The 14638-nt window shown below is 36.1% G+C and overlaps 1 protein-coding gene across 1 annotated transcript in view; it reads right to left on the bottom strand.

The window, feature by feature from the left end:
- Positions 1 to 13556, bottom strand: part of GPR15 (G protein-coupled receptor 15) — a 52452-nt gene extending 38896 nt beyond the window's left edge. The window contains 1 exon segment of the mRNA XM_044072017.1: positions 12661 to 13556. Coding sequence (XP_043927952.1) covers positions 12661 to 13556 — 896 coding nt within the window.
- Between the last annotated feature and the right edge of the window lie 1082 nt (positions 13557 to 14638).

Raw genomic sequence — 14638 nt, forward strand, 5'->3', positions numbered from 1 at the left:
ATAGTCCAAAGGGTGAGACAGAGTACTGATAGTATAACTCAGATACAAAAAATTTTAAGAAACATCAACAATGTTTGCCAGTGGGAATGTGATGATAGACATCCTCTAAATCTACTTTATCAAGAAAGCTATTAAAGAAGCAAAACGTAATAGGGACTGAAGGTACAACATCTTGAACTTTGGGACCTTGACAAAAAGATTGAAGAAGGAGAGGTCTAGCCCAGACTTCCAGGCCCCCTTTTTCTTTAGCACCAGAAAAATCCTTGAATAAAACACTTTGACCATTTGGCGGGCAGTTACAAGTTCTATTACTCCAAATATAACTTATATTTTAGTAGTGTATGAAACCAGGATATTTGGTTCACTGGGCAGTGAGGAATCTCTTGAAAAAGAGAGGACTTCCATTTACAAATGTACTTCTATTGAATAACATTTAGACCTATTTGTTGGCAATAATCTGGTATCATAAATGATGATGCAGACTTAAAGAGAGAGAAAGTGATTGCCAGTGTGTGGTAGGGCCTGAAGAGGCAAATAGTCTTTAGAACATTTTGGACTGCCCTTGACTTTGAGACACTTTCCTCCTTTTTGTGTGTGTGTGTGGGGGGCTCTTTGACATTGCTTTTAAAATCTTGTTTATTGGCAATTTGCTGTTTAAATTGCTTTTTGAGAAAGGGAGCTGAGGTGGATGAAACATTTTTATTTGCCTTAAAATGAAGATTGAAAGATTTGTGTCACCTCTTCAAACAAGTTTTTACTCTCATCAAATTTCTTAAAATCCTCATCTGTATATGAGACAAATAGAACTTTTTGTCTGAGGGAGAATTTAAAATCTCAGTCTTAACATCTTCAAGAACATTTTTATAAACAAGAAACATCTTTATTGAATCATCACATGACATATGCAATCATACATTTGTATAAATGAAAACAAATCAGATTGACATATTTTCTGTAGCAAACATTATGCATCACATGTAATGTTATATACAGCCATTGTCAATTGAACATTACATAGTTCATTCATTCCTGCCTTCCCTTAAACCTCATTTCTCCTCCAAAACATTATTTTACATGTATTGCTTCCACAGTTCCTATCTTTTTCTGTATAATTTACTCCCGCCCTTTTCTAAAGAGCCTGTTTCAGTTATTTTATCTCTGCTACTATATTCACTACTTCTAGTATGGTTCATTTATACTTTGATTTTCATTTTCTAGTAATTGCTTTTTTGGCAGCCACCAGAATTAAACTCCGCAAGGACGTATTATGTCTAGGCAACTCCAGTTCCATATCAGAGTTCAAAAAATAATTTCTTTATTTGCACCAATTTGCTCACCCAGTATTTCTGCCTGAGTAGTCTGCAGGGAATTTTTAAAGTCTGACAACATATTACACTCCCAAAAATATGTTCCCAATTATATCTTTCTTCCCCTATCACACCTCCAACATTTGCCAGCCACCTGAAGAAAAATTCTTTGGAGTCTGCTTGGAGTATAAAAATACCTATGCAAATATTTCCCAGCAATATTTGAGAGCAATATTTACACACACACACACACACACACACACACACACACACACACACACACACACACACACACACACACACACACACACACACACACACACACACACACACACACACACACACACATATATACATACACACATATATATATATATATATATATATATATATATATATATATATATATATATATATATATATATATATATATATATCCTCCCATTTTCTTTTTGAATTGCTTATCCAAGCTCTCTTCCCAATCCTATCTAACGTCCTCTGAATGCTTCCTATAGTTATCATGCAATATTTTATATGCCCTACTAATTATCCCTTTTTTAACAGCAGTTCGGTTCTAGAGTCTAGTAAAATTCTTCAAGTGCTGGTCTTTCACTTAGGATCCCCTATTCCTTTTTCTTTACCTATACTCTAATATCAATCCTTGATAGGGAAGGCAGTCTCTAGCCAGCAGTCCGAATGTGCTCTTGGCATCTTCTCATTCTATTACCTTTCCCCTCTAATAATTTGCTCCAAGTACCTTGGTTCCTTTGGCAGTTTTCTCAGGTAAATCTTCAGGAACATTTTGAGTACATAAGCATAACAAATATTCTCATGACTGACTCACAAGTAGCAGGTTTGGAAACAGTATCAGCAGCATCATAAGAACCCTTCAAGGAGTGTTTTGCTACATGAAAAGCATGCAAAAGAGTGGCCTTCAAAAACAATTTTACCTCAGTTAAGGGGCAACTAAAAGTTAACTTTTTCATGTTCTTAAAAGACAGAGGTAAATACTTAAACATACAGATAAAAAGATACATTGCTGTCAGCTGAAAACAGGGACTTGATGCTTTTGTTTTTTTAAAAACAAACTTTTTATTTCAAAGTAAAAACTGATTCAGCATTTTCGTCCCCACCACTGGGAGTTCATCAGAATCAATTAAGTTGACCACCAGTATACATATATATATATATATATTATATAGCATAGTAAACTGACTACTAATTAGCCATTTTAAAATTGTTAAAGGTACCATACTAAAGTTCATACTACCATATAAAAACTTGTATCAATAAAATACTTATAAATATGACATTGTATAATCAAAAATTCTGCTCTATTCAACAAATTGTCTATCCTTCATATTCATAAAATAGCCCTATTATATAACACAGGCATCAAGGAAATTCTCTCATTTAAACCGGGAACATATGTAGTGTGTAATTTTATCTGCCATTTTATTTATTTTTCTTCTAATAGGGTTTTAAAATCTTCCTCTTTGAGATTTACCATAACTCATTCTATTCTCCCAAAACCATAATTTTTAAAGCTAGGACATTTTATATACCAACATAAAATGCTGGACAACCCAAACACTTAGCCATATAAACAATTCCTGTGGTTTGGCAATTTCCTTTCACAAAATAACTCTAGAACCCAGATCATTCTCTAAATAAATGTCCTTTGCATCTAATATAAACTTACACTGGGAGCACCTCCCACATTTAGATGTTCCTTTGTTATCTTGACCTATATTATAATAACTACATGTTTTTAATTCTAAACTTGACTTAATATTACCACTTGTCTTGTAGACAAATGAGGGGTGTGTTCCTAATTAGGAGAAAACAGAGGGGTTACTTTTAAGGATATTCCAATTAGCTACCACTATATTCTTAACTGCGCTAGCCATAGGGCCATAGGAAACTACCAGTGCTCTTTCAAATGTGTTCTCTAGTTGTGATCTCATTTTCAGAAAAACCTGTGCCCAACAATGCTATATATCTTTTGCCCCATTGTGATTCAACATATCCTAAAATATCATCCACCAATTTATGTGGATATCCTCTAGCATAAATCATATTTGCCACTTTCCTAAGGTCCTCACTAACATCTTCAAAATGGGATGTCATCTGGGCTACCCGGATGCATTGCCCTTGTAACAATACTTTTCTTTTGACTTAAGGGATAGCAGCTAGTAAACTCCAAGTAGGAATTGCTGAAAGTAGGCTTTCTGTAAATTTTTGACTTAAATCTATTATTACTACTTTCAATAAACATGTCAAGGTAATTTATACCAATTTCATTGCTAGACTGAGTTAACTTTAAAAAATAGATGAATTATTTAGGTATTCTATAAATCACTTATCAAAGTTTTGGATTATTTTCATAAGATGAAAATATCATCCAAAAAACGAACATATAACTTAATATACTAATAATACTCACTGTTGAAAACCTTGTTCTGTTCCCACTCTAATTAAATATATTCACATAAATAGGGGCACTAGAAGCCCCCCATAGCTACACATTTTTTCTGTTTAAAGTATTCCCCCTCAAAATATATGTAATTATAATCCAATACCAATCCCATAAAGTCAGTTATTAAATTAATTTTATAATTTGAGTATCCTATATATCTCCATATACGTTCAAAGAACATAACCATCCCTTTTTCCCTTTTGCCAGCCTGACACCAAAAGAGAGAGAGAGAGAGAGAGAGAGAGAGAGAGTGACAGGCCAGTAACTGCTCCTTTTGTCTAACCAAGAGAGAAGCCTTGAAGATGAGTAGTTGGGCTTGTAAGAGTAAATAAACCTAGTTCCAATCAATGAAGTGGTTTGGAGGTAAAAATAAAACAAAAATACAAACTGACAGTTCACAAAAACACCATATCCTGCCTCAACACGTACATTCTATAACTGTTTGTTAAAGAAATAAAATCAACTCCAACAGTACATAGCAGTAAAATTCACTAAAACAAAACAACAGTTCAAAGAAAGTAAGTCAAATAGCCTAAAATATTTCATTTTCAAAGTAAAAAAATGAAATAGTGTAAAGTTTTCCCCAGCAGGGTACTTACATGACCAGCCTTGAAGGATCTCTAAATGACTGTTACTTCCACAAAGCCAGCAGAATGAGTGCACTTCAGCAGCAAGAAAGCTCTGAAGATTTTTGATGTTCTTTTATATGAGCTCTGTTCAGGCTCCTGGTTATTACAGTGCATGGAAAGTACCCTTTTTGTCTTGAAAAGCTGGCCAGTTGGTGATATTGCTGGCAGGATGTAATCCTAAAAGTAAAGGCTACTGAAACAGTGATCTAATGTTGAACATCATTGTATTTGTAAGAATTATACTAATGCTGCGATTTGAAAAGATACTAGCTTTCCAACAAATAGTGCAGCAATATATATAGCAAATGTCAGTACATATTGCAACGATGTGAGGTTGGCATAATGGTTAAGGTGTTTACCTTACAGACACAAGGTGCAGGATTTTGATTCTCACATAGGATAATTGGTTAGGCTTAAAATGGCTCACAAGGGCAGTTAGTCTAGTACTAATCTATGAAGCTATGAATTTGCACTGTACACTGCATTTCTGTAGCAGTCAACATACAGTCTTTATAAACAATAGTGACTTACAACCCAGAACAATAGGCAGTTCCATTTACAAAAAAGCAATCAAATGCGTGTAGAAAGAATGCATATTTTATTTGAAATGAGTATATTTTTAATCAGATTGCTAATTAATAGACATTTTCTTTGTAAAAGAGTGGAAATGAAGGCACAGTCACATAACATTTTAAAAGTAAGGAAGAATAAAACTATTATTGAAAGTGTATTTTCTCTCAGGTTGATTGGGGTGTTATAATCATGGATGCCTGGCTGAGGTGTGGCTGGGATATGGGGTAAGTGTTAAATAACTAGTTGAGAAGGACAGCTATGTTTTAATTATATCTGTCTATATACAGAGTGATATACATATAAAGTGCTTTCTCTATGAGTCGACAAAACTCAATGCATCTCGGATCAGAATTCCCAAACTGCAATCACCAAAAACAATGGCCCAAAAAACACTTTTTAAGTGTTTTACTTTGCAGGGGATAAACCTCCCACCCCCACTCCTGAACCAGTGGCATGGCTGCACCCACTCAAAGAAGGGAGGAATTCTCCTAAAAAGGCATATTTGCTGGCACAATTCTTCAACAGTGGTTTCCTCTTAAGAAACTCTGTTGTCAACTGAAGCTTGAGAGTTAAATCTTCAGCCACCCGCCCACCCATAGGTTACCCATGTAAACGTTATCTGAAATGTCAGCCCTGTTATTTAAACTGCCCTTGATGACAACCACAGTAATTTTATTTTATTTTATGGCACATTAAAATAAAAATAGTTTTATTTCTATTTCTAACTCAGTGGAAATATTTTCTTTTGCCAAAATTAAGTGCTATTAGGAAAATTGCCATGATCTATCAAGAACACTCAATAACTATTGACTTTCTGATTATTAAAATAGATTGTAACAGTGGGTGGAGTTATAGTGTCTTGTAGTGGTCTCATTATGTAAAGGCTCTTCTACAATGAGTGATAATATGTTTTGTTTTTATTTATGACCACAGAGAAGACTTTATAAACCAAGGGTTTAACTTACCTGATGAAATGAAATGAAATCAGTGCTCAAGCCTAGTTAACAATTTTAATAATATAAAATGAAATATAAAAAAAAAGAAATTAAATATTGTTTTTGCGATCTTCTGCAAAGTTTTTGAAACCATTTTAAGGATGAAGAAATAAACCCTACACTCACACTAAGGGCACTGGTAAAAAGGGTCTGTTTTCACAATGTGGTATTGATGGATTCAGAGACACATTAGTTGCAAAGTGGAAAGATCTCATTATTGGCTAGATTGCTTGTTTCTGAATCAACATTAACTACCATGAGTGCAGATCAATGCTTTCCTTTGTTAGTTAGTACTGGCAAACTATGCATCATATTGGCATACGCATCCCTCTTTCACTTTTACACACACTCACACATGCAAACACACACACACACACACACACACACACACACACACACACACACACACACACACACACACACACACACACACACACATGTTATCTGTCTCTGAGTTAAAAAATCTGATAAGTCTTCTCATGCATTTGTCTCTGTCCCTGTAAATCACAAATCCTTACAGTCAGTCAATAATGCCAGGCATTAAAGTTACATAATTCTTATTGCTCATAATACTCCAGCAATTGCTCTATTAATTTTTTGTGTGAGTCCTAGAAATATCATGAATTTTCTTTCTGATGTCTAGTGTTTGTCCAGACTTTGCAATGACTGCTCAACTCACACAAACCCATTCCTGCTGTTGCCTTATGCACTGAAAGACACATTAACCCATTCACCCCCACAAACAGACAAACTTACACAATTCCCTAACTAACACCACCTTCTGAGACCTCTCAGACAGACACATATTCTTACACATACATCCACACATGCATCCATACACGTAAACACACCCCGACACTACCTGTCTGCTAAACTGACCAGCACATACTTTTACCTTGATGGGTGATCAGGAACTTTTGGTCATGTTCATTAACACAAGTTAGCAGGAGCAGCCATGTTAATTTACAAAGATGAGCAATTATCTGGCAGACACTGAAGTGTAGATCAGCAGTGTGGGGCTCAAGTATGTTTGCACTTTGAGTCATGGAATTATGCCCAAAGGGAGCTACAACCAACATAGCTCTCAACATCTTAGCATAAAAAATCTGGGCAAAGAAAAAAATTACCAGGGACAAAGCCTCAAAAATAGGGACACATTTTAAATACCGCTTAAGTTGCTAGAATAAAAGGTCCTGCATGCCTTTTCTGAAAGATATGAAGTCTGAAAATCAAATGACCGTCATTATTTAGTGAATTCAACCCTCATTGATGTGGCACAAACATCCAGAAAATCAAAACTTATAAGAGGAACAGACCAAAAATATGAGGCAAAAATCTAGACATTCTGTGAAAATCTGTAGAGTTGAGAGGTATGACAACCAGTCTTGCCTTTGGTCTATCTATAAAACTCTAATTTTCTGATTACTCAGTTCGGAATGGTAATAAAGGCTGCAGTCATTAAAATTAATAATTATCCATCACAGTCTGGAAAAGCTATTCCTGTTTCTGACACTGGCCTATCAAATTAGCTTTTTTATGCTGACTGTGACACAAAAGGTAAATCAGAATTTCAGCATTTCCTATTTCAGTTGTTACTAAAATGCATCTAATGTCCTTTCAAGACCAAAAACAGTCAAATGTTTCATTTTCCAGGTTTTGTTATTCTTTTTTTTCCAAGTGGAAATGTGTTTTCATTGCCTCATTAATAACAGTTTATAAAAGTGTTGCTGTATTTAAGATCTTTACCTATTTTTCAAGTCTCTTGTATTATGACCCTCTCAAACAAAGCGCTCTTTGTGAATTAATTTATAATGTGTTAATTCCTTTTCTGGCTTCTTGCATTCTTTGTCAAAATTTGTGCTCATGGGTGCATGGGCACTCCATGTATACAGTGCTTTTCAATGTTCTGCTCATATTCAGCATTCCTAGCATTTTTCTCATAAACTGGAAGAGTAAGAGAAGATTTCTTAAGATACATCTTTGGCATTTTCTTTGTGCACTTCAGAGCAATCCAACAAATAATATAATTTATGCATAAGGTGAAGTACTGCAATTTTACCAACTCTGAAACAAATTCTTTACATATCAAATGTACTACTATATGCTTAATTCTAATTTTGTGGTAGAGGAATTGAAACGTCAGTTTACAAAGTGACAAATGCATATTGCTGAAGGCAGAAATCAAGTTTATATGACAGCACATCGGTTTAATTGCATAGCAAAGTTTAAGCCCCCACACACACACACACACCTGGTAAAAACCCAGTCTAATCAAATAGTACAGCAGAACCTGCATACTATATGAAATACATACAAAAAAACAGAAAGAAATGTGAGAGCACTGTTATTTTTGTGTCATTTTGAATTATTTATTTGACCTATTATGCAATGTAGTTTTGGAAGGAGGTATATCAAATATTAAGAAACAGCTTACTATATAGCACTTTGGCAGATCTTTACATCTGCATGTTTTGCACTGACTGGCCTTGACTTTATGGTATCTGCAGTTGCTGTGAATATAGTTCATTGTTCAAAGTTAGAAATCATGACAGATACGAGGAAGAAATGAGAAAAAGTACATTTCCATTATGTTTTGTAATTTGGATAAAACAATGTGCCCATTACATGGTGCAGATAGTAAAATAATGGACTGGCATCAGTAGCTTCTTCACAGTACAGTACATTCCATTCTATGTAGCTTTACAAATATTCTTAAGTATTAATATACGTGAGATTTTCTGGCATAAAAAGTATCACACATAAATTGTAACGTTAGTGCCTCTGCGTAATCTGCCTTATTTGCCTTGTACTGTAAGCATAAACCATTTTGTCTCATTTTATGTGGCTTTTCTTCTGTCCTTAATGTATTAGTAAAGTTTACTCACCAGTAACAGGATCTGTTGCCTGGAGTGCTAGTCATTAATTGCAAACTCAGTCATGCAGTTTGTAAAGAAAAGAGGCCACAGCAGGGGATATATTTATTTCCAAGTGTATACATTTTGCAGAACAGATATCTTTTTCTGTCCTTACTCTAACCATAGATGAATTAAATGATATATGGCATATAATCTCTTAATTTTGTTGCTGTGAAAGCCAATTGACCAATAAATGCATGTCTAACAATGATAGTCCCAAATTTTAATTCACTGGGTTCTTATAATTGTATTTTTATGATACTACCACAAGTCAAATGTTTTACTGGAGTGATAAACAAATTAGTCCACATTCTTCTTGTTATGCATAAAAATGTTCTGGTGCACTCTGAATTTAGAGTAAATGTACATTTTTTTTATTTAGTGAAGGGAGAATTCCCTACTCTTTAATTTAATTGTACAGAAGTGATGACTTCCAGAATATCTGTACCTGAATGGTTTCTATACTAGTCAAGTGTAAACACTGGAAGATGTATTGGCTCTCCAGGAAGCAGATATTCCATCATAGCCATTGTGTTATCCACTGTGTGTCATTCATCTTGTCCAAGGAGTCACCCACATGGCTTAGACAGTCTTGTACATCAGAATATACAACATCCAGTACTCGGACTATCTCTTCCAAATCCCTGGTGGAAAATCCCTTTGCCTCTCTGATGACCCTACTCCAAGGACCTCTACCCAACACCCCTGTGCAGTACTTCAGCCTCACAATGGCTGCAGGAAGATTCAACCAACTCTACAACTGGAGTGACCATCCTACCATGATTATCCATGTCAAACTCAGCCTGTCCTATATCTGAAGGCTCCATGTCATGGGTATGCGTAGGCATGCTGACTATGTCCAAACTATGGGCAAGGGAAGTGGCAGTCACAACATCTGCATCCCCAAACTGTGTTCTTCATCACCCCCATCATCATCGGAGGCTACTGATACTCCAACATCAGGCAGTAGAAGTTCCACAGTGCCAGTGGCAGGGTCACCTGTGGTAACAAGTAATGAAACACAACAAAGAGAAATAGAAGCAATAATACATGTACGTGCAATTAGAAAGGAATTAAGGTAGACTTAAAGAAACTTTTATAAATAGTAATAATAATAATAATAAAAAAGTTATGCCCATGCCATTTGCAGATGGTCATGGAAAGTCAGCACCAGATTTGCCTAGCATACCTCTCAACCTGGAAACATCAAAAATCTGGACAAGGCCCATAAAAAATAGGTATAAATCTGTATGCTGATTAACATAAAATTTACATACATAATTACATAACCCCACCCACTCCAATGGAACTGTGGGATATCAACTTTCAAACACAAACTGAAGAACAGACAACTAAAATATGGCACCAGAGTCCCCCTGCAGCCATTCCAATGTCCCATTAACTGGCTATTTCGCCCCGTTTACCATAAACACAAATGTGTGCATATTGCTTTACTTCTACAATGATTATTTGGATTTTATTTTTACATTTTATAGCACAGTGCACAAACACTAATACACAAATAGAGAGTTAACAGAGCATTTTTGAATTTTGAATCTCACTCACTACATCCTATTAGAATTACCAGTTATCAGGATTTTACATTCTGTGTTTCAATCCCAAAGATCTAGCCACAGATACTTTCACTATGGAAGAGTCATTTGGTTTTATATATTCCCTGTAATACATTTCATCCAGAAAGCACTGTTGAAAGCAAAAGGTGAGAAGGGAAATATAATTTCAAGTGCTTCATTTTGGCCAGTACAAACTTGGTTTTCTCTGTTGCAATAAAATGTCTCACAAACAAATATATCCTTTACTATTCTGTCAGGATTTATTGATAGATCACTCAGGGAATCAACAGAACTCACTACCCCAATCACACAACACATGACCACAACAGACTTCAAGTAACTTACCTCAATGCAGGATTGTACAAAATATGGCACTGCCTAATTGGGGAAGGTGTGCCGGGGTACAACTGCAGCCACTGGCAATACACTGCAGTATAAAAACTCAGAATGTGAGAGGTCATGGCAAAGGCATACCTCTCAACTGTACAGATTTTCACAGCTGTCATAAAATTGCAGTTTTATGGCAAATCATTGAGGGTCAAAGTCAGAAAACAATAGCAGACATTTGAGATTCAGACTTCATCCCCTTCAGAAAATGCATGATAACGCAAAACCTGCTATTCTGTCAACTTTCTAAGTTTGTAAGAGCAATGAAGCATCCATATTTTGGGGTCCTTGTCCAGATGTATTGCTCTTAGAGGTTGAGATGTATGTTCAAAAGGGACCATAGAGGCTGTCAGACATAACAAAAAGACCTTTATCACAACTGACAAGGCAGAAAATTGACCATGAAAATGGAAACCTATTAGAAATTTCATTCCCATGAAAAAACAAGACCCTTAGTACTGATGATGCAATCTAGCCATCATCAAGCTATTTTATTAAAAAGTTTTAAGATTCCTATGCAACTTTTCATAGTTAAGGAAGGAAGTTTACAAGGGAAAACGTGGCTCTTAATCCCCTGTACCATTCTTCCATAGTGATAGTTAAGTATAAAGGGGAAATCACTATATAATAACTTTCAGGTGCATGCAGTTATCAAGTCTGCTTAATTTTACATTTGTGATACCCTCCTAAATAATTACGCCACAAATGGTTTGTAAAAGGGCAAACAGAGTGGCGCAGCATTGACATTAAATATACAACGTATAGAATACTGGACAATTTTTTTTCATTATAATAACGTGCTTAGAAAAAAAACAGAAAATGTAAACATGTAAACATGGTCTTTAACACACCGCAGGAAGTTAAAATAAGGCTTGAACACCATTTTGTAGTTTGAAAGTTTCTAGTGCTAAAAGTGGCAATATAATTGACTGTGAACCCATTCCAACCAACGTGATGAGTTAATACCCCAACAACCTCCTCTAAAATCTAGCAATATAACCATTACACAATACTACTCCATAATGTACATTATACCTAACCCATAACACTTCAAATGTTTTGGTTTTATTTATGTATACACTAATTGTTTATTTGTTACACACCATCCACACCAGGTAGATGTCAAGATATTTGGGATATGAAGTATCCTGCCCTGCATGTCTTATTAACAACAGAAAAGTCCTGATTAAAAATGCTGAAAATAAAAAGATGTTCTTCTTTGTAGTTGTAAACAGGAAGAAGCATTATGCTTTCACAATGAACTTTTGCTAAGGCAGAAATGTCAAGGCACACTTGTGCACAGCATTCACCGAGTCAGTGAGTTGTCTTGTTCTGATTTTTGTACCCGTAAAAGACCCTATTAGGATAGCAGCTCATTTCCATGGGGTACTTAATGGACATATTGATGTTTTTCGTTGTGGGGGGGGTGATACATCAGGCATAAAGAAACTGATTGGTAGTGCTAACTATTCCATAACATGTGTGTCTTTAGTCCATACTAAATAGAGGATAGCAAGGTGGGTTTCACAATACCACAGTTTTCCACAATCAGTGTGCATTCACTACACCTTTGTGGGCGGGGGAAGTTCCAAGCACGGGGGTGTTATGGCATTGTAGCAAAGTGCAGATAGTGCTTGAAACTGCTAGGGGAGAACTGCAAATGATTCACAAAGCAAAAGTCACGATCCAGGGACATGTAATGATGGGGTTCATGCAGCTGTTAAAGAAAGCAAAGCAGGCTGTGCAGATGAGCCCCCATTTCACAGTTGCAATGCCCTGGCATGACAGTGTTGTCATCTACAACTGATCCATTAGCCAGATGGCCTTGAAAACACTGAAGGGCAAACGGGAGCAAATAAAAGCGGTCACAATGCTAAAAACAATCTTGAGAGAATTATTGTGTTTTATTTCAGCCTTTGCCATTTCAAAGTGAGTGTGAGGCCTCATGTAAATTGAACCATAACAAAACAGAATGATGGTTAAGGGTACAACAAATGTCAGCAAAAGGGAACACAGACTGAAGGCATTAAATAATGCAGAAGGGGTTTCTGCCATGCACAATTTCCTTGTAGAATCTCCATCACTTTGAACATACCTGTAGATTAAAGAAGGTAGACCCACGATGAGAGAAACAAGCCAGATGGTGACACAAGCTATCAGTATGCATCTTCTGCTCCTGACAAACCTAGTGTTCAAGAGCCTGACCACAGCCGGATAGTGGTCCACACTCATGCAAGTAAGGAAGGCAATGCTAGAGAATTTGTTCACTGCTATAATGTAACTGCTGAGTTTGCATAGACTGTCTCAAAAATGCCAATGATTATCAGTGGCTGCAGACACAGACCACAAAGGCAATGTGAAAATGAAGATGAGGTCTGCTAAGGCCAGGTTGATGACAAAAGTGTCCACCAGTCTCTGTGTGCTTTGTCTGAACCTCATTACAATGATCGCAAATATGATGCCAAGGCAGCCTATGATGAATGTGACAGTATAAAGAATGGGGATAAATATTTCTAAATAAGAGTGTTTTTTGGAATAACAAGGATCATTAGTAGCTGGATCAGGATAAGTCTCGGCATAGCTGGGAGAATACTCATAATAATAATATTCAATTGGGTCATTCATGGATGCTGCAGTGAGCCCCAGTTTGGTTGGTAAACTTGACAGCAAGACATGAAATCCTCGAATTATGTTCATGCCATCAGCCTTTAAAAAGAGGTGCCTGCTTTTTGATTACCTGTATAAAACTGTGGTTTTGACCACAAGGGTGCATTTCTAAGCGAAGAACTAGCAAGCCTTTTTCTACTTCCTTTCAAGGAGTTTGATACATTTGTTAATTTGATTATACTGATGCTGAAGTATGCAAACATACTTTCAACAGGAGTTTCAAGTAACAGATGTATTTTTAGTAAAGTCAGATATCCTTCCGGTAGATCAGTCCTATATTAATGTATACACACTAATCTGTACATGCAGTGATTACTCTCTGCATTTGTGGCCATCTCTCCAACCTTAACACTGAAAGCCCCTTCTCCCAATGAAAAATAAATCACTAATCTAATAACTGGTCTGTACATACAAGGATTATAGTTGTAAGTCAATACCCATGATGCAAAACACCATAAAGCAAATATAAAACATCATGTTCTCTGCACAAGATTGCACCTGTCCTAACGTGCATTCATTCCCAGTACTTCAAGAGGCTCCCCTTTGTCTGCTCTAAGCTCTCTCTTGACACTTCAACGGGCATGTTTTGTCATCCTACACACATACGCAGTACACTTCCTGCTCACAGACAATTCAAACAGAAGGAGGAAGTCAGGCGGAAATGCAGCCGCACATGAGCCCTTGAGCTCAATTCTGACAGGCTCAGAGAGCTGACATCATCACTCATGTGATGACGTCAACAAAAGGTGGAAAAAAAATAAATGAAAAAAAAGCTTGGAAAAAGTCAGAAATGAAGGGGTGCCACTCAGGAATTGTAGCACCCCATTATTAGACCCCAAAAACTCAGTAAAAACTGAGTAATTCAGTACGGTTGGGAGGTATGGTGTCTAGAGAGCCCAAATAGAGATGAAAGAGTGATGATAAGCATCATAATGCAAACTGTGCAAATAAACATCAAACTCAACTAGATCTGCATATTAAGAAATATCTTATGCATTTATATTTGTATCTATTATCTTTCCACTTTCCTTCTCTTCCTCCTTACCTTTGTCTATCTCACTCTCTCTCTTTCTCTTCCCCATCCAACTCTCTCATTCTACATATGCAAATGA

Source organism: Protopterus annectens, chromosome 5.part0, assembly GCF_019279795.1.
Source record: "Protopterus annectens isolate FY-2018-M chromosome 5.part0, PAN1.0, whole genome shotgun sequence".
Lineage (NCBI taxonomy): Eukaryota > Metazoa > Chordata > Ceratodontiformes > Protopteridae > Protopterus > Protopterus annectens.